Raw genomic sequence first — 20,112 nt, 5'->3', positions numbered from 1 at the left:
TACATACTGTTAACATGCCAGGATGGAATAATTAGAATTTTCTATTAAAATCTTTGTATGTGGCTCAGAGTGTTTTCTTCAGAATTAAAAGTGTATAGATTCCTGGCTAAGATGTATTTGCTGTGGAGCAGGGACAAAAGGCAGATGATTCCTATTATTTTAAGAAATGTCTGTCGGTATTCATGTGTGGGCATCTGAGGGACGGGTGAAATTAATTCAGAGAAGGTTTCAAAATGTGAGGGATCATGCCAGAAAAACAGAATTAGAAGAGGGCAATAGAGAAAAAAGTGGCGGGCCTCTAAGGGAGGCAAAAGTTACAACGTAAAACACAGCTTCATTTACCACCTTGAAGAACATCTGGCTTCTATCCCAAAGAAGTAAGCCAAGGTTAAGGTAAAGTTAAAGTTCACTTCCTAATTTTCTAAATACTTTATAAGTTGTCTATGGTCTCCTCAGTTCCCAACAGAAACACTCTTTTGCAAAAAACAAAACCAAAACAAAACAACCAAAAACCACAAAAAACAAACAGAAAAACCCCGCAGTTGATTTTCAATATGACCCTAGACAGGAAGTAATATTATTCTCATTCCACAGATTTTTGAAAACCGAGGCTCAGTTAAGAAGTTTGCCAGAATGCAAAACCCGTTCCTGCATTCATGACTATATTTGAGTGTTCACTCCTTAAACCACCACACCTCCCTTAAAACACACCTTAACTCCCTTAAAAAACACTCCCTTAAAAGACACCTTGTGTTTTAAGAAGGCTGTATGTATGTACGACACAAGCTTGGTTTATATGTAACATTTTAACTTGGTCTGGGATTTGTGTTTAAAGCTGGGAAATACATATTTACAGAATCAACAATTCTACACTTTTTAATGGAAACTCTTTTCAAACATGAATGATAGTTGTTCTTTCTCCCCACCAAATCACCAAATTTTTTAAAAAACATGTCAACTTTTATTAAGAAAATTCTATTTATATGTATTTGAGTATAGTTACACACATGACACACCCATTTTTCAACTCTATGTTTCTAGATAAGATCATTAAAGAGCATGATTAATAAACAGATAGAACCTTGTGAAAGCACCTGTTACACAAAAGTGTCACATTCAGATAGAACTCTCTGCATTAGTTAAAACACTGTGTGATGTATCTAATGAGCTGGCATTATCTGCTAACTCTTTCATAGAACGTCTCCCTAAAGAACTAGCATGGAGAATGATATTCATTGATTGGATTAAATGTGGCTCATCTCTCAGGAGCTCAGAATGTTGGCACATCATCTGCTTTTCTTTAACCACGTCCCTATGACATCAGAATAGGGAAGGAATGGATTTGTCTCTCTTTGAGATAAGGAAACCAAAGCAGAGGGTTTAAATGACTTGCCCAAGGTCATCGGGTAAAATCAGTGAATCAGAAAGCTCAGATTTCAAGTCTTCTGCCTTATCTGATACCTAACCTTAAACAAGTTTAACACTTTCCAGTATGGTGCGAGTGTGTGTGTGTACGTGTGTGTGTGTGTGTGTGTGTGTGTGTGATAAAAATTATGGGGTGCTCACTTCAGTAGCACTAAAATTGGAATGATACAGATAATTGGCTTGGCCCCTGAACAGAGATGATGAACAGGAAATGTTCCATATTAAAAAAAAAAAATCATATTGAACTTTTCAGTTAAAACCAGTTAAAAATAATTTTAATTTGAATAGCTTTTAAAAAGTTTCAAATTGTTATCAAACTAAAATTGGTTTTAGTCTTTTTTTAATCTTAGAATTTTAGGGTTTGGGCAAGGAAAAAAAAAACATTTGTTTTAATCAAATGATATACATTAGCTAAATGAAATTTCCTGAGGTGACATTTTTATTTTCAACAGTGAAATAAAAACATTTCATTCTAATTTTCATCCTAATTTTATGATAATTATTGTAGTGAGTGAGAGTAAGTCTTCATTAGTATTGTTAATTTATATGGTAAATTAAGTTTACTCATGAACACTGATTTAAAATCATGACAATATTACAGATTTGTCACAAGTGACTTGTTGAGATATCTGGATTTGCAGGACTCTCAGAATCAACACAAAAGGTTTCCAACCCCCAAAGATCCCGAAACTGAGACTTTGCCAGGGTAATGATCATTCCCTGAATATAACTGGATACGCACAATAGAAAGACAATTTGACTAGTCCTAAAGGGATAATGTACTGAGGAAAATGGAGGCACAGAATGTGCTAATAAGCACCATGGGAAACTTTCCATCAGTCTGAATATGCCGAAAGGAATACACATAAAATGTATGACAACCTTTCATCAAAGTGTTTGGGCACTACCAGTTCTGGTCGTTTTGATTAGAAAAGCAATAAATACTTATCTAGATTCTTGGCTGTTCTCCTTTCCCCATCTTGGTTTCTGAAGTGTCAGAGATCCTTCTTACCAGGCCAGCAGAAATAAGCACGTGATAATAAGAGAGATCAGAATACAGAACTACTCTTCTCCTGAAGGTCCACAGAATCAATTTCTGGAGAAGAGCACCCGCAGACATGCCAGGGGTGGGCTTTATCTTTGAAGGAACCTGAATCCTTTTGGATGTAGGAACTAGCATGGCGCATATTGACAAAAGGCCAATGGAAAGGAAATGACAGGGAAGGGAAGGCAAGCAGAACCATTTTTAAACTACAGAAATAGCCCACATTAGTGTGCTATTACATTAACCAGCTCTGAGAGCTCTCACTATGTGGGGAGACTGGCTGAGGTTCCTTGTCAGGGGAAAACCAACAGCAATAGTGCTTACAGAGGGGTTCAGGCCTCCTCTTAATAGCAACTTCTCAACTGGACCATTCTGTTCAAAACTGACACTTGCCCCCTCACCCCCTGCCATCCCCTAGTACTTGCCATCTCCCGTCCTTGCTCTATGCCTCTCTATAGCACCGGTCACTTTGCGATATATGTGTTTCTGTTGCACATTGTCTCCTCCCCACCTCTCCAGGATGTTAAGATTCACGAAGGCAGGGATTTCTGTCTGACTGCTCACTGCAGGAGTCCCAGCACCTAGAACTGCGCCTGGTACATAATAAACACTCATTCTTTCTTTGAAGGAACTGAACAAGTATCACATGGGAATGGACTCAGTCCCAGTAGCAAAAAAGAGTGGCATGGGTTGACTTACACAATAAAGAGCATGGCCGTCACCAGTCATGTGAATGTTTTCATTTGACATCAGACATTACCTGCCTTCCCGCATGATCATCTAATCTCTAGCAAGATAAGCTATCAGCCAGAGGGTAAATATTCAGGGATATACTTTAACACACTCAAAAGTGCAGAAAAGAAATTGAGAACCGCTGAGGACACATCTTGCAGACATACAAAGTCTAAGAAGGTTGACACACAGATTCCTCATTAGTGGGGGTATGCCAACTCAATGGCTTTTGAGGATAACAAAAATGCAATGAGCATGGAACAGAATCCTGGGGCATAGAAAAACCCCATCCCAGTATTTCTTGCCTCGCGTCATCACTGGTATTTTTCCTGGCTCACATCCTCAAATCTCCTAGAACTTGGTGGAAACTACAACCAACTGGAAAAGTAAAACTTGAGAGGAGGAGAGGAAACAAAAAGAAAATGCCCGTGTCCAAAATTCTAGGGTTGAGACCACAATTCCCACCCCAGATTACACCATTTAAATCAGAAAATGATCCCAACGTTTTATTGCTGACACCAGAAAGAGGAAGAGGAGGAAGGGAGGGTGGAAGACCAATGACAAACTGAAAGCCCTCTTCTTGAGAAGGGGAGAGAGTTGCTGACAACTTGTTGGCTGGGCTAGGAAACACAGTTGGGAAACAGGTCAAGATTCCTTTAGAAAATAAAATTTTAACATGGGATATGTGGGTAGGAGGCAGCATATTTGATTATATACCATCATAAAGGCACTAGATTCCATTTCTGTTTAGTTTTATGGCATTCTTGGGTTACTGCTTCTCTTCATTGCCACTCAGCTGGCTTTATTTATTAGCAATGTTGCATTTTTGCTGTTCTTGGACCAATGACGGTGGTGCAGACATGCTAAAAGCAGCTTCCCAAGAAGTTAAAAATCTTCTGGTAGATTTATAGAAAGAAATTCTCAAACCATTAGGATTGTCTGTAACACAATGTACTATCTTTTACCTGCCAGGACAGGTGGTACCTAGAGCTCGGGGCACAGGTGAAAACATGCTTAAAGACACAAGGTATTTTTAGTTTTGAAAATTTATGAGCATATTCTTATTCACCTGCAACTGAATTTGCATTGTTACAGAGGACTTGACTAGAAGAAAGAAAAGAGGACAATCTTCAGTGAAATTAAAACAGGGTGACCTATTTCTAGTTAAATCAAGCCTCTATCCCAAATGGGCCATTTTGTAAATTAGAAGGCCAGATGCAGTATCTGTTCCGACAGTATGGGCATGAACGCGTGTGTTTGGGGGAGAGTGGGTGTATATTCAGGAGGCCATCCACTTTAACTTCTGTCTTCAGGCAAGGATGTGCCCAAGTTGTCCAAGGGTTCCTCTTATCTCCAGGGTCGGATGTATGACAGCTTCCCAGGTTGTTGGGTTTTACCATATGGAAGTTGATTTATGCCAAGCTCCCAACTTGTCTTTAGGAGATTTATACCTATTTCCTCTACCACTTAGTATAGATAACTGTTAGCCATTGCCTTCTTCATAGAAGTCCTCACCTTTTACAACAGAATTAAGTCAGTTCTGAAGATCTGCCTTGGGTTTTCTAAGTTGCAGAAGGCTGGGTCTGTGTGATGGAGTGTTAAGGGGTCAGGCTGACTGACATTCATCTTACAGTGCCCTGGGGCAGTCAGGATGGTGGGGTCTCTCCCCACATCCATCATCTTGCCAAGTCTCCTCCCTTGCTCTCCTTTGGGACTACAAGGAGGCTACATATTCTGGGACCACAGAAGAGGCAGAAGACGGCCAAGGCCCTAAGCTCTGGGAGTTGGGCGAGGTTAGCAAGAAGGGGAAAGAGAAATTTATTCTATTTCAGAACCTCACAAGGCATAGGCCCACACAACAGCAAACCCCTTTTTGCCCCCGGTGGATAGGAAGTGCATTATTTAATTCTGTTGTTGATTAGAATAAATGTTTACCTTAATATGTTTTCAAGAAGAAGACTAAAAAGTACTTGAGGAATGGAGGTGCTTGAGAACATCAAGGCAGAGAGAGGGTAAGATAAAAGAGAGCAGAAAAAATAGCATGCAGATAGTAATGAAGCTTCCTTCCACGGTGCAGTCTGAATAATTACGCCGGGCTCGTTTTTTCCTCAGTATCTGGTTTAATCTAAACCTCCAAATTCGAGCAGGAAACCTGATCTGTTAATTTCAGATAACCTGCGCAATAATAACATCCAGAGAACTCTAACAGCCAACCCCATTATAGAACAAATTCTATTCTGACACTAAAACCCTTACATAAGTGATAAAGGGCACAGATCGCATCAGATGTTTAAAAAAAAAAGTAATCACAGGTGTGTGCAAATTATAATTATGCCACAATTAGAAGTAATTCAGTCACATTTTTAAAGAAAAAAACTATGAGAGTAAATAATTTGGCAGCAAATTTTTTAAAGTTTGAAAGTATTTCTCTTCAATAATACATACAAATGTTTCATTAAAGTCTTAGTTTTAATCGAGAGATAAGGGAAAAAAAGCACAAGGGAGTCTTAAAAATTAAACCGAGGTCAAATTTTTTTAAATTGCTACATATTTATAATTTCTTCAACTTAAAGATAGATAAGAGAAAGTCATAAGTTTGGAGAAATTAATGCCTCCAGATATCCAAATGAAGGACATTGTCAATTCTTAGTAAGACAAAGAATGAATATTTTTACTTATTTCACAAGCAACAAAATCCACTAAGCTTTTATCATATAAGTAAAAAAAAAATAAGACATTTCAGGATTATAATATTAAGTATGGTGAAAAATATGTATAGATTTTATTCTCCATTTTTAAAAATATATGGAACATATATCATGCATCCGTACTTCTTGAAACAGGCACATTCTATCAGAGAACATTTGTACTTTCAGTCCTATTGTAACCTTTCCAATGCAAATCACTTGGGTCTTTCTGGGAGAAAACTGGAAAGAAATACTTAGAGGTTTAGGAAAGGCCACTACTCATGTCTCTGTAACAAAAAGCTGCTTTCTCATACCACAGCATGCATGAAACTTCTCGTTGTGTGCTTGCTTGGGAGGGGCATGCATTATTTAACATTACAGCGGGTTAGGAACAGTGCTGCTAAAGCATCTGCCTGAAAATAATGAAAGGCAGCAGATAATAGGTTCACACTAAGCAGAACTGAATCCTAATACTTAAGAAATCATTTTAAGAATCTGGACAAACAATGCCTCTCCTTACATATACTAATCTAAAAAATAAAGAAATAAACAAAACCTCTAACAATTTATTCACCAGAAATAAAACCACAATAATTCGATCTAAGCCAAAGAAACAAACTAATAATTTTTAAAATGTTTCATTCTGAATCTAGGTCTGCTCCTTAAAGCAATGACATTGAATCTATCTTAAGACAGAAATATCATTTTACCTTTTGGTTCAGAAATCCACTTATTAACATTCAGTATTTAGCTTAAAATAAATAGCCTTTCTACTTGCTTTCCTAGCCTCCCAAAATAAGGAATAATGACAGGGTGGGGCACACTAGTAGAGAAAGCTGTCAGAAAAATCGTATCCACTGTTTCAGGAAGCAAACCTAAGGTCCAACCCAAGGGTTTTTTTTTTTCTTCTGTGTAAAGCTACCATTGAACTCCACCCAGATTTGAGTGTACTTCAGAAGCAGGGGAAAATGTCAAAAAACAAAAACAAATTATCTTCTGCATATTTGCTGATCATCAATGGCATTCAGAATTCAGAGGGTCGAGTCATGCATTATGAATGAATAGGTTTCCAATGGTAACTGGGAACCGTAGAGCTCAACCCCAGGGTTCTCAGACGGAGGACCGGGTGGGGGAAGGGTCGAATCGCACATTCTCCTCCACCCTAGGGTATGGAGGAAGGAATCCTGCAACTTAAATATTTCATCCCCATCTTCCCACCCAACGAAGACACGCTGGGCGGGGGGGGGGGGGGGGGGGATCTTCTTTTTAAAATAAACTGAATACACATTAAAATGGAAGACAAGTAAAAACAAAAATCTAGTCAGATCACATTAGGAACTTGAGAAGAAAATCTTGCATGACTCTCCCTATTCTTAATTTGGTGCCTTTGTTTAAGCAAAGAGTGGGTCTCCCTCTATCTGATAGTTACAGAGCATGCAGCATCACCGAGAAAGAAGGGCGGAAAAAAATAAAAAGAAATCAAGAAAAAGAAAAGAAGAAGAAGAAAAAAAACCAGAATAGAGAGAGCAGGAGAAATCAGTTATCCACCTGGCATAATACTCAGCAATCGGAACATTTAGGACCTACCCATTTCTGCAGACAGACTAATCAACGAGGCAAAGAATTAAATCCTCCCAAGCCTGTCGCTGCAGCTCCGCGGTAATCCAAAAGAACAATGCATATTCTGCTAAACTCCCAAGTTTGGAAGCACCATGCAAAGAGACTGGTTAAAATTCCCTACCATGCAGTGCAGCCATCATCAGAAGCCCAGCATATCTTCTGCTCTATGTAGTGATGTGCCAGTTCCTGCACAGAACAGAGGAGAAGAAAAATGGAGGAAAAGAGAGAAGGCTCAGGAAAGTCGGCAGGAATGTTTCTGGGTCATTAACAAGTGGGAGACCCCTTTCGGTATTCAAACGAATCAATCTTTATCTTACAGGACATCTTTTTCTCACTCAGCGTCTGTTGAAAAGACTGCAGCAAACCAAGCAAGGGATTGTGGGATAGGGATGCAGCAGCGAGCTGCAATGAGATTCGCGGGTGGCTTGCTTTCCGCTCTGAGTCAGCAGTCAGCTGTTTCCACGCTCCCTTGCTGGGCCGCCGAGGTCCATCACCGAGAATGTGGCTGCACGATTAAGCCCGGGAGAGGCACCGGCGCGCGTCTGCCGGCGCCACGCTGCAAGGACAGGCGCCGAGCTACAAATCAAAGAGGGTGTGCTGATAAGCAAAAGAGGCATGCGGTGAGAACGGATTCTAGAAGGAAAAGGAAGTATATGATACCTCAGTTCAAATTCAGAGGTGTGATTTGGGTGTGTGCGAACATACGCTTACTTCCCTAAGTTAGGAAAAAGATACCTGTTTCCTTTAGGCTTTTAAGTAGCCTGAAACACAAATGTAAATTTATAGAAATGCCCAACAGCCCAGTTAAGCATCTACTATCGTTTTCCCTCTTGGTATGTACCCAGAAATGGGTCTATAAAATAGAGTTCCTCAAAGTCGAATAATGCAAATGGCATTCCTCTGCTCTTTGTGGTTCTAATCATTTGACAAAAATCATGCAGTACATTCATTTGCTTCACGGGGTGAACAGAACCCGTTGTTTCTCTGATGATGGGAAAGTTTTTCAGTTAAGGGTTGAGAAACGACAAACCTGACATACATACATAACTTGATTTCCTAGCAGGTGACTGAACTTATTTTTAAAAGGTTTTAATAACATAAAAATGATAAAGTAGCCATATAAAAACAATTAGATCCTCATATTACAAATAATACTTTAGAAATTACAAAGCTTACATATCAGAATGGAACTTAACAATCGCTCCCTTTTCTACAGCAATGGAGGCAGGGAACCATATAGTATTCTATACGTTGGTTAGTTACTAGTTTAAAAGTGGACACTAAACATTTTATTTAATAATAAAATTGTTGGGGCATCTGGGTGGCTCAGTCAGTTAAGCGTCTGCGTTGGGCTCAGGTCATGATCCCAGGGTCCTGGGTAGAGCCTCGTGTAGGGCTCCCTGCTCAGCGGGAAGTCTGCTTCTCCTTCTCCCTCTGCCCCTCCCTCTGTTTGTGCTCTCTCAAATAAATAAAATCTTTAAAAAAATAATAATAATAAAATTGTTAATTCTCATATTTGATTACAGTAATATTCATCACATTCTTTCCATGCAGTCAGGCATTGCATTGAGCCCTATGATGGGGCACTCAGCTCTGCAGAGCAGTTATGATTATCTTTGAGGAGTGGGTCATAAAGAATCCAGTGAAATCAACAGACCCAGGACATGCCAATTTTGCTATTTCAGGTGGTACCCAGTTCTCAAAAGCCCAGGTTAACATCCTCTTTTAGAAGTTTTGTTTTGTGGGGCACCTGGGTGGCTCAGTCAGTTAAGAGTCTGACTCTGATTTTGGCTCAGGTCATGATCTCAGAGTTGTGGGCTGGAGCCCCATATCGGGCTCCCTGCTCAGTGGGGAGTCTGCTTGAGATTCTGTCCCTCTGCCCCTCCCCCCACTCGTGTGTGTGCGCACGTGCGTTCTCTCTCTCTAATAAATAAATCTTTAAAAAAGTTTTGTTTTTTAACAATTTTACTGAGATATAATTCACATACCATACAATTCACCCACTTAAACTGTACAAATCAATGGCTTTTAGTATATTCACTGATGCAGGCAACCATCACCACAGCCGGCTTTAGAACGTTTTCAACATCTCAAAAAGGAACTCTGTGCCCTTTAGCTATCACCCCTACCTTCCCAGCCACACAGTCTTAAGCAACCACTAATCTACTCTGTCTCTGTAGTCCCCTCTATAGATTCTGGACATGAATGGAATCATATAAAATGTGGTCTTAGGTGTCCAGCCTTTTCCACTTAGCATAATGTTTTCAATGTTCATCCATATTGTAGCATGTATCAGTATTTTGTTCCTTCTTATGGTTGAAAATATTCCATTGTATGGATATAGCATGTTTTGTTTATCCATCTACCAGCGGATGGTCACTTGGGTTGTTTCTACTTTTTGGCTATTATGAATAATGCTGCTATAAACATTCCTGTACAGGTGTTGGGTGGACATATGTACTGTTGTAAAAGTTGACAATTTAATTAGCACTGACTCCTCAAACCACAAGCAGGCTACCCGCCCTCCATTTGACCACGTCCTCTTCCTAAGACAGCCCATCACAAAGGAGTCTGACCTGTATGATGGGGGTCCTTCTTCTTCCCAGTTGTGCTGTGGCTGGTCCTTTCTGAAGCTAAATTCACCGAATGCTGACCTCTCCCCCAGAACAACCTCCTGGCCTCTCTCCTTCTCTTCCTCCACTTAACCCACACTCTGGGGCACACAACTGGAGCGAGTCTCTGTTCTCAGAAGATGGTGGGAAAGTGGGAAAAATCCTTGGTCTTGTTGCTGGGCTTGTATTCACAGAAGGTTCACATACTCCTTCGATCATTCATTCCAATGAGTACTTATTGAATGTCCAGTGTGTGCCAGGCACTGAGCAGGCATTGAGGATCTCAGCCCTCAGGAAGGTTGAAATCTGGTGCGGAACACTGATTAGTAAGTAGGCAATTGCTACATGGAGTGGTAAGTGCTTTGACAGGAAGAAGAAGTGGAGGTTCTGGGAGCCCACAGGAGGGACACGCTGCAGCAGGGAGGTGTGGGGTACATTTCAGGCATAGAGCACAGCACTGGCAAATGCTTGGAGGCAAGAGATGGCTCACAGGAATTGAGAGCAGTAGTTCAGTGTGGCTAGAGCCTTAGGTGAAGGTAGAATAAATGGGGGTCATATGTGTTTCTGATCTTTTATCTGGAATCGGAAATATCTCTTTCTTGGAAAAAGCATTATATAGGACAGTGGGTTCCAAATTTCTTCATCACTATGGCTTCACTACTGTGTGGGTAAATGGGTTTGGAGGGCTCAGTCTGCAACCTAACAAACATTACATTGTTGATTATAGGAAAACGCAGCCTCGTTTTTAGTGCACGTCTTGGCGGAGGAATACAATCATTTATAACCTGGGCCTTGGGTTACTACGGGATGTGCTAGGAGGACACAGCATTTTCTCCTTGGCACTCCCTGGCAAAGGTGGATGGTGGTGGTAGTGGCTGTTGGGATCCCACGGCTCAGGTTCTTTCTGAGTTGGAGCTGGCTTAATTGAGGCCTCACACGGCTAGACTGTAAGGCTGCAAGAGCAGAGAAGTGCCCCAGATCCTTGGGATGGAGGCTGCCACACACCTCACTGACTTCTTGGAGCTGTCTTGCCCCTCCCCACTGTTTCCCTCCAGTTGAACAGACATTAGCGAGTTAACTGTCATCAGTCACTTTGACTGTGATGTACACTCAGGAAGTATACAGACAGTGAATATGAAAAGAAAAGAACATGTGCTAACTAAATTGGGATTGACAAGATCCTGGGAGACAGAGATCCAAAATGTACCGACCATGTCTTATGGGCCAGGCTCAACCCAAAGCCCTTTATATACAGCCTATCTACCCCCGATCAAGGAAGTTTTTTCTAGAAAGTAAACTCCTTAGGATGGCATACAAGGTAATTTATGATCTGGCCTCTGCCTTCTTCATTTTTCTCCACCTCTCTCCTCCCCAGTCATACTCCAGTTCCAAGACATGCCACCATGCATTTTTTAGCAGTGGCTCCCAACCAGGAAAGGATAACTCCCCTGTCCCCTCCATGAAGTGGTGGGGTATGCATTTGGAAATGTGAAGGGGCGTTTTTGGCTGTCATATTGATTGTGTGCTCAAGGAGTGGGCCGGTACTCCCAACACTTAGTACCGGGGGCAGGGATGCCAAACATCTTCCAGTACGTGGGAGTCTCATACAAGTACATTTGTGCCCTCAAATTACCAATAGCTAAGAAACACGAAACTCCAGGCTCACACTCCATTTGTTATGCTGGGAATGCTCTTATCCTTTCCTGACTCCTTCCCCTGTTTAACACCATTGAATTCTTCAGAACTCAGCAAAGACACCATTCACTTTAAGAAAAATTCCCTAACTCCTTCTCCAATTCCAAACACTCCTGCCCCTAGTCTTGACTGGGTGTCAGTCCTATGTGCTCCATAGCATTCTTTGCTGAAAGTTATTGATGGCTTCATACTTTACCTCTAACTCCCCAGCCCCCAGTGCAGTGCCCATCACAGAGTAGGTGCCCCATAAGTAGATATAGAATGACAAAAGTCCTTCTAGAAACAAATGAGTAACATAATATAATATAAAGGTAAATGTCCATCTCAGAATTGGAAAATAGTTGGAGCATTAGGGAGAGGCAATTCTTCATATCTGATTGATGGTTTATAATTTATTTTTTTTTAAGATTTATTTATTTTAGAGAGAGACAGAGAGTGTGAGCATGGGACGGGGCAGAGGGAGAAAGAATCCACAAGCAGACTCTCTGCTAGGCACGGAGCCTGACGCGGGGCCTGATCCCAGGACCCCGAGATCATGACCTGACCTGAAATTAAGAGTCGGGTGCTCAACTGACTGAGCCACCCAGGCATCCCTGATTGGTGGTTTATAATTTAGAAAGCACCTTCATAATACATTTTCTCTTTGATCTGCTATTCTAGAAACAGAGGAGGCATTATTATTATTGTAGTGGAAACTGAGATTCAGAAAGGTTACATGGGGCACTGGTTGACTCTGTCGGTTAAGCAACCTACTCTTGATTTTGGCTCAGGTCATGATCTCAGGGTTGTGAGATGGGGCTCCGTGCTGGGTGTGGAGCCTGCTTAAGATTCTCTCTCTCCCAGGGCGCCTGGGTGGCTCAGTCGGCTAAGCATCTGCCTTCGGCCCAGGTCATGATCCCGGGCTCCTGGGATTGAGCCCCGCATCAGGCTCCCTGCTCGGCCGGGAGCCTGCTTCTCCCTCTCCCTCTGCCCCTCCCCCTGCTTGTGATCTCTCTCTGTGTGTCAAATAAATAAATAAAATCTTTAAAAAAAATTCTCTCTCTCCCTCTGCCCCTCCCACAAAACACACAGTGCCCCCCACTTAAAAAAAAAAGAAAGAAAAATAAATGAAAAGAAAGGAAGGTTACATGACCAAGCCAAGGTGGAGTAGCAATTGTGTAATAAATGTGAACCGGAGTTTGGCAGGGTCAAGCTCCCTCCGAAGACTCTAGGGGAAGATCCTTCCTTGTCTCTTCCAGCTTCTGGTAGTCCCAGGCATTCCTTGGCTTGTAGGGGCATCACTCCAGTCTCTACCGCCATTGTTGCATGTCTGCCTTCTCCCTGTGTGTCTCTGTGTCTTCACATGGTGCTTCCCTCCCAGTGTCTCTCTTTTTTCTTCTTAAAGGACCATGTCTTATTGGATTAGGACCCACTCATATGAAGTACGACTTCATTGTAACTTGATTGCCTCTGCAAAGACTCTATTTCCCAGTAAGGTCACATTCACAGGTACAGTGTTTGGGACTTCAGCCTATCTTTCTGAGGGACATAATTCAACCCACAATACCTACCATGGGTGAAAGGTTAACATGAGGCCTGGGCTGATGCAGGCCTGCCTGAGAATAACCTGGTTTTCCCACAGCAGTGTTCCCTTGAAAATAGTAGAGTTAAGATAAATGGGGAATGTTATGTGTGCTTCATTTGTGGGGTGCACCAGTAGGACTGTGAGGTGGCTACATAACTCAGACGACATAAAAGATTGGTGGGGGAAAGGGAGTATGACCCCCACATACCTTGGCTCTCATCCCTGGCACATACCCTAAGTGGGTAAGGGGGCAAAGAAAGCTGCTGGGTCTCCAATGGGATAAAGGTGCCATATCTCCTGGTCTCTATTTTACGCCAATGTTTCCTAACCATAAAATTAGATTAAAACTGCCTCGTGAGTCTGACTCACAGCCGGATCCCACAACCACGGCCCTGCTGGTGGTCTACCCAGTCTGAGTTCCTTCCCATTGATCTTCCCAAGCCCCTTCTCAGCCTGAAGATGTCCTTTACAGAGGAGCCTGAAGCAAAACACAAGGCTCTGACATCCATCGATACATCAAACTTCCCAGCGCCACACTCCCCCTTCTTATTCTTTGTCTCGCTCTGACAATAGCAAAAATAAAAAGGAAAAGCAAGCAAACAAAACACTCTTGTTCTGCCATTGTCTGGTCTGTATAATTCAAAGTTGACTCTATCTGTCCTGAGTTTGCCTGGAAGATAACCTCCTAGTCTTCACTGGACTCCTAATTACATTAATGTCCACACTGATGAGCACATACCAGTATCAAGTGGTGTTTTTCCCTTCAGCGGAGTTTCATGATCACGCTTTTCATTCTGACGATTAAATTCAAGGCGGTGCCAAGTTCCTGCGTGCTTGGGTGGTTTACCATGTTTAATGAATCAGTGTAGAGGCTTGGACTAGCAGGTTGGGATTGAGCTAGAGTCGGGGATTCTAGACCGCAGAAGTCCCCCGCTGGCTGAGCCGGGCGGGACCGAACCCTGAGGACCGGGCGTGGGGAGCCCGCGGGTCGCCGACGTGGGCGCGCCGTTACTCATGCGTTGCTAGGCACTACCTCCCCTGTCCCCACATTGCTTCCTCTCTACCCCCATAAAATGGATTATTTGCAAACCAGCAGGTAGTGCAGAGGGAACCTGAGAAATGTTCATATCTGTCGACCAGATAATGTCACGGCCAGCACTCCATTCTAAGGTAATAGTCACAGACAAGGGCCAATCTCAGCCGGCCCGGGTTTCCCAGGCCCCGCGGAGCCCCGGGAGCATTCACCGCCGGGTTGGGCGCCACCGGCGGTGGTTTCCACGGCAACAGGCTCCTCCCCCAGGGCGCCGAGCCCCGCCCCCGCCGAAGAACAGCAGGCGGCCTTCCCCACCCAGGTGTCCGCAGCTCCGCTTGTATTACGAAGCTCTCTCTTTTCCCTTCTCTGTAGGTTTCCTTTTCTAACCTTATTTCCCACCGGGAAACAGGACCACTCTGTAAAGTAACTGATTCAAGTGCTGGCGATGGGAAAGCCAGGGGAGAGAAGGGAGTCAAGCCTGCGGGGACAGCAATAAAAGCTGTGAGCTGCGGGGGACCGCCCCCTGCAGTGTGGGTGACCCAACGGTGGCCCTTTCCCATTTCCTGGGACTGCGGCTCTCCTGCCTTCCCGCCCTACTGCGCTAACGTGACCTTGGTGCTACGGAGTTCAGGTGGGACTTTCTCCCCTCGACGTGCCTGCATTTACGACGAGTTTTAGAGCTCAGTGCTTTAACCGGGAAACTGAAGTAGGAGTCTGGTCACCTTGGGGGAGAAAGGTAATATGAGGATAGAGGAACTTGACATCACAGGCCGAAGGCTGCCTCCCCCATACATGGACTCAGGCGAGAGTATTTTCCTAAGCAGCGTATGTGGCTCCATGCCACGCTGGTCACATACCCCCACATTAGAATCAAACTACCATGTTACCGTAATTCAGGCACAGACTCTGGAGACACATCTGTACTTGTTCAATCTGCAGGTTGCTCCTTGCCTCTGTAAGCTCATTTGTGGAAATATTATCTCATGAGGCTGTCCTGATGGTTAAATGGTATAGTATCCAAGGGTCTTTGCACTGTGCTTAACACACAGCAGTCTCAAGTGCTATAATCCAAAGCTGTGTGGTGCAGTGTAGACTATGGGCCCTAGTGACAGGGTGGGTGGGTTTGAATCCTGGCTCTGCCACTTATGACTCTGAGTAAGTAAATTAACCTCACTGGACCTCAACTTCCTCATCCATGTAATGGGAACAAAAACCTCCTTCACAGTGTAATTGCGATAATTAAATGGTTTAGTCTATGGAGAGAAACTACCATAGTGCCTGGTATATAGAAAGCAGTCAATACATACATTACTACAGTAGCAGCAGTAGTATTGCCACTTCGAGATTTCTGAATTCTTTTAGAAATGCCTAATGATTTACTTTTGTATTCCTAGAACCTGGCTCATATAGGGGTTCAATAAGCATTTATTTTGGGGGGATGAATGAATAGACTAGTTAATGCACGACTCCCCATTACTTCTTTTCTTCTACCAAATCAAATCAATCAATCAATGAGAGTCGGCAGAGTCATGTAAATTCAGAAAAGATATATCTAAACTCCGTTATCACCCCCAGCTGGACACAGCCTCCCTTGGCCTTCTCACCCACTTAGTGCTGGCTTGACACAGTTGAGTAAGAGGCTGGAGCGCTACTTTGTTGCTCTTGGTGAGTCCTCCCCCTAACTCCGAATCCCAGGCCAGCTCCAGGACCTGCCCCCTGTTCTTATGAGATACAAGGTCTGCTACTTTGTGCTGTTCATCTGCCAGTGGAAGTGAGTCCTCCCTCCCTGGCGAGCTTCTTGCCTTTAGAGTCGGCAGCCTCCTCGGAAAGATAAGACAAGAAATGATTCCTTATGGTACCTTTCCACAGTCAAAGGTTTCCCCTCTGATGACAGTCATCATCTCTGGACCTGAGAATGGGAGGCCTTGCTTTCATGTCCTCCACTGAATGGACATGTTCTAATGCAAATACCGACTTGCCTAGCTCTCTACCTCGTGGCTTGGCAATGTGTCTGTGCTAGATGCCAGGAAGCTACAGTACCACCAGAGGCAAGGGGAGCAGGAGCAGGTAGGCCACGGCAGAGAGGGTTTGCACAGGGGTCAAGTAGGGCCTACCAGGCCCACGGTGTCCTACTGACACCTGTGAGTCCTGGTATGTGGTGAGCCACCTTCGTGCCAAATGTAGCCATCCATGGCCGGGGGGCCAATGATGGGGGCACCCTGACTCTTCCTTGATAATGTTTTTCCCCTTCCTGTCTCTCTTCTTCTCCATTTCTCCTGCCCTCTCTCTACTCCCTGCCCACTTACTTTGTTCAGTGAGCTTTTAATTTAGCTTCCACTATGAGGTGGGCGCTGCATTGGCATTAGGTCACTATCTTTAAGGAACTTATGCACACTCATGAGAGAGAGACATAAACATAATTCTCAAATAATAAATTAACAAAAAATTTTGATCTCAAATAAACAATTTTTATCTGTGGCCTCCACCTCAAACCTGCCAAGGATGCTCATGGGTGTTGCTCCCAACTGGTATGGTGTTCTGTGGTGGGTGATACTTGGACTCTGGAATCAGACAAATGTGGGTAAAAAAATCCCAGCTCTGACACTGACCAGCAGTGTGATTTGGGGAAAATTACACACCCTCTTGACTCTCCTTTTCCTCATCTGTAAAATGGCAGTAAGAGTACACATCATAGGGTCATTATGAGGATTAAATAAGACAACACCTGAAAGCTACTTAGCATAGTGCCTAGCTGGAAAGAGTCAACTATTTTTGTTCTAATGACTCAAGCCCAGTGGTCAGCAAACTTTCTCTGTAAATGGCCCAATTTCCATTTTAGATTTTGTGGGCCAAACAGCATCCGTGACCACTCACCAATATTGTTGTGTGAAGGCAGCCATAGACAATATATAAAAGAATGTAGCTGTGTTCCAATAAAACCGCATTTATAAAAACATATAAATTTTATATAAATTTCACATGTCATAGAATATTATTTCCCTTTTAATTTTTTCCCCCAAGCATTTAAAAATGTAGAAACTGGGGCACCTGGGTGGCTCAGTCGGTTAAGCATCTGACTCCTGATCTCAGCTCAGGTCTTGATCTCAGGGTCATGTGCTCTAGCCCCGCACTGGGCTCCATGCTGGGCCTGGAACCTACTGAAAAATAAAGAAATAGGGGCGCCTGGGTGGCTCAGTCATAAAGGTCTGCCTTTGGCTTGGGTTGTGATCCCGGGGTCCTGGGATAGAGCCCCGCCTCGGGCTCCCTGCTCGGCGGGAGGCTTGCTTCTCCCTCTCCCACTCCCCCTGCTTGTGTTCCCTCTCTCGCCGTGTCTCTCTCTGTCAAATAAATAAATAAAATCTTAAAAAAAAAACAACAAACAGTCAGTGGGGCAGATCTGAGACGCAGGCCATAGTTTTGTCCACCCCGATCAAACCTAATGAAGTGGCTGGCACTGCCTTTTATGGATTTTGCTTCAAAGGGAATGGGTCCATAATACCCTCATTCAGAGTTTGAATATGAAGACACAGCCCGACGAACTTTAACAAGTTTACAAACTAATCCAAGGACAGCAAAAATCTCATAAAAGAAAAATAATAACTATAATTTATTTGTGCATAAACAAAGACAATTAAGTAACCGATACCTATAATATCTATGATTTATTTGTGCACAAGAAATGGAAAAGACAATCCTTTCCTTTGATGCACGATCCCCCTATGTTCTGTGGATGGAGGTGAGCTGTTCCCCACAGGTGTTAAGAACCGTGTACCTCACTTCTCAGTGCTGTGGACCGAGAAATCCAGGTGTAAGAAACATCACAGAAGGTCACAACAACCCTGAGTTTTACACACGTTGTAGGAGAGAAGACACAAGCTATAGTAAGCAAAGGCTGGGGAAATTTTAGGAGGGCAGGAAGAAACTGCCAGAAAAGAGGCCAAGTCCCACCACTGTGGAAATCAAATTGCAAGTGACTGAGTTGCAAGACAGTCAACTCCACGGCAAATAATACCATGTAATTCCTAATTCCTTCTTTCCTTGTCTCTTCTCCTACCTTCTAACTATCTGTGAATGGAAATAGGACATTTTGCTTTACTTCCCATGGCAAATCAGGAAGATTTTTACTCTCTAGTTCATATCCAATTCCTCACGGGCCAGAAATCCTTTCTCTAATGCTATAAAAAGGCCATATTCCAGACACACTGCAATGTATAATTAAACTTATTTCCCTTGACTCAAGGGAAATACAAAGGCTATCTTATAAAGCTATTCCAAGAATCAAATCTACTCTTCTACATCCTTAAAAAAACTATGTGTTATCCATGTCTTGCTATCATTACCAGATAATGAAACTGCTAATCCAACCCGATTGAAGTGTTGTGCAGTCCACAAGGTCAGGTGTCCTAATAATGCCCTCTAACTCGGTGGGGATTCTCCTCTGGAAAGAACATAGCCCAGGCACAGATGTATATATAGCTCGAGTCAGAGATCATCGGCTGGCTCCCTACAGACCTGCCTCTTTGTTTTAACTGCTATCTGATGTAGAAAGAAAGCAGGACTTTTGGAGAAAGGAAAAAGTGAGTAGCTGGGATCTGGCAAAGGACCTTGGCCAGGATATACCCAATGGCACCCAATGTTCCTTCCCTACCCATCAAGAAGCACAAGCCTAAGTTCAAAGAACGTGGTACTGTCTTTCATCTTGACCCAAGCATGTGCATAGCATTGGTACTCTCCAAAGGGATATGAGCCACCTCGCTGTCACATGGATCTTCAGTCTCAGACCAACAACTAGAATCAAGAGCACAAACTCCATCACTTTCTAATCCCATGGAATACTCAGTTCACTACCCCAGCCCCCCTGACGGGCTCCAAATCCACTTCCCTTCTTGCTCAGGCAGAGCCTCTCCAGCAGTGACTGGAAGCAGGAAGGCACAAGACTCTCATCCTTTCATACAATCTGAGGTGTTTAAAGTTGCAAAGAACCATTGAGATGATACAGTCTCGTGGTTTTAAAGCCACAAAATACTTTCTCCAAAGAATCAGGCCTGGTCCTAGGGGCCCTGCCAACATGCTCACCTCTCACTTAGCTGTCTTCCCCATCTCCACCCCCCACCATGTATCTCTTCAGAACACCTGGACCTTTGTGGCCATATCCTGTCTATGAGCACATGCCTCTCCTCACAGGCGGGCCTGGGGAGCTGGCAGTCTTTGCAGGCTGTGTGGGGTTCGTTATGACTACATTAGTTCTGGAGGACGGTTCAGCAGAAACAACTGGAAATACAAGCACAGGTCTTGCTAGATGAAAACAGAAAAACTATATTGAGGAATAACAAAGGTCCGTCACAGCACAGCTGGTCTATTTGAAGAGTTAATGGTTTCGAGTGTATAAATACGTAAGCATCACAGTCAAACGGCAGGAGTTCCCAAGATAGCAGAGAAACAGGAACCCACCACAAAGCCTGCGAGGACTAAAAGGTTAAGACTCTGGCCCTCCACATGGCAAAGGGCAGGGAAAAAATAAACCACGACATCCTGTTAGAGGGGGGATTCACAGAGAAGGCAGACTCCAGGGAATAGAAAGAAAGAAAGAAAGAAAAAAAGAAAAAGAAAGAAAGAAAGAAAGAAAAGAAGGAAGGAAGGAAGGAAAAAAGGAAGAAAGAAAGAAAGAAAGAAAGAAAGAAAGAAAGAAAGAAAGAAAG

The 20,112-nt window shown here is 43.2% G+C and overlaps 1 protein-coding gene across 8 annotated transcripts in view; it reads right to left on the bottom strand.

Moving 5' to 3' along the window:
* TRIM2 (tripartite motif containing 2) overlaps positions 1 to 20,112 on the bottom strand; it is a 162,638-nt gene that overhangs the window by 55,364 nt on the left and 87,162 nt on the right. For 2 of the 8 annotated variants that reach the window (XM_073892378.1, XM_073892380.1), the window contains exon 1: positions 7,631 to 7,868. The exons of 4 other annotated variants lie outside the window; for them this stretch is intronic. In XM_073892378.1, coding sequence (XP_073748479.1) covers positions 7,631 to 7,633 — 3 coding nt within the window. In that variant the 5' untranslated portion in view covers positions 7,634 to 7,868. Of the gene's footprint in view, positions 1 to 7,476; positions 7,607 to 7,630; positions 7,881 to 20,112 lie in introns of those variants that run through there. 2 more of the 8 variants (XM_073892379.1, XM_073892383.1) reach the window with 2 other exon arrangements.

The sequence above is a fragment of the Callorhinus ursinus genome, unplaced genomic scaffold (assembly GCF_003265705.2).
Source record: "Callorhinus ursinus isolate GAN/ISIS: 27379988/994484 unplaced genomic scaffold, GSC_fseal_2.0 scaffold4, whole genome shotgun sequence".
NCBI classification, from domain to species: Eukaryota; Metazoa; Chordata; class Mammalia; order Carnivora; family Otariidae; genus Callorhinus; species Callorhinus ursinus.
This window is presented reverse-complemented; position numbering and strand designations above follow the sequence as displayed.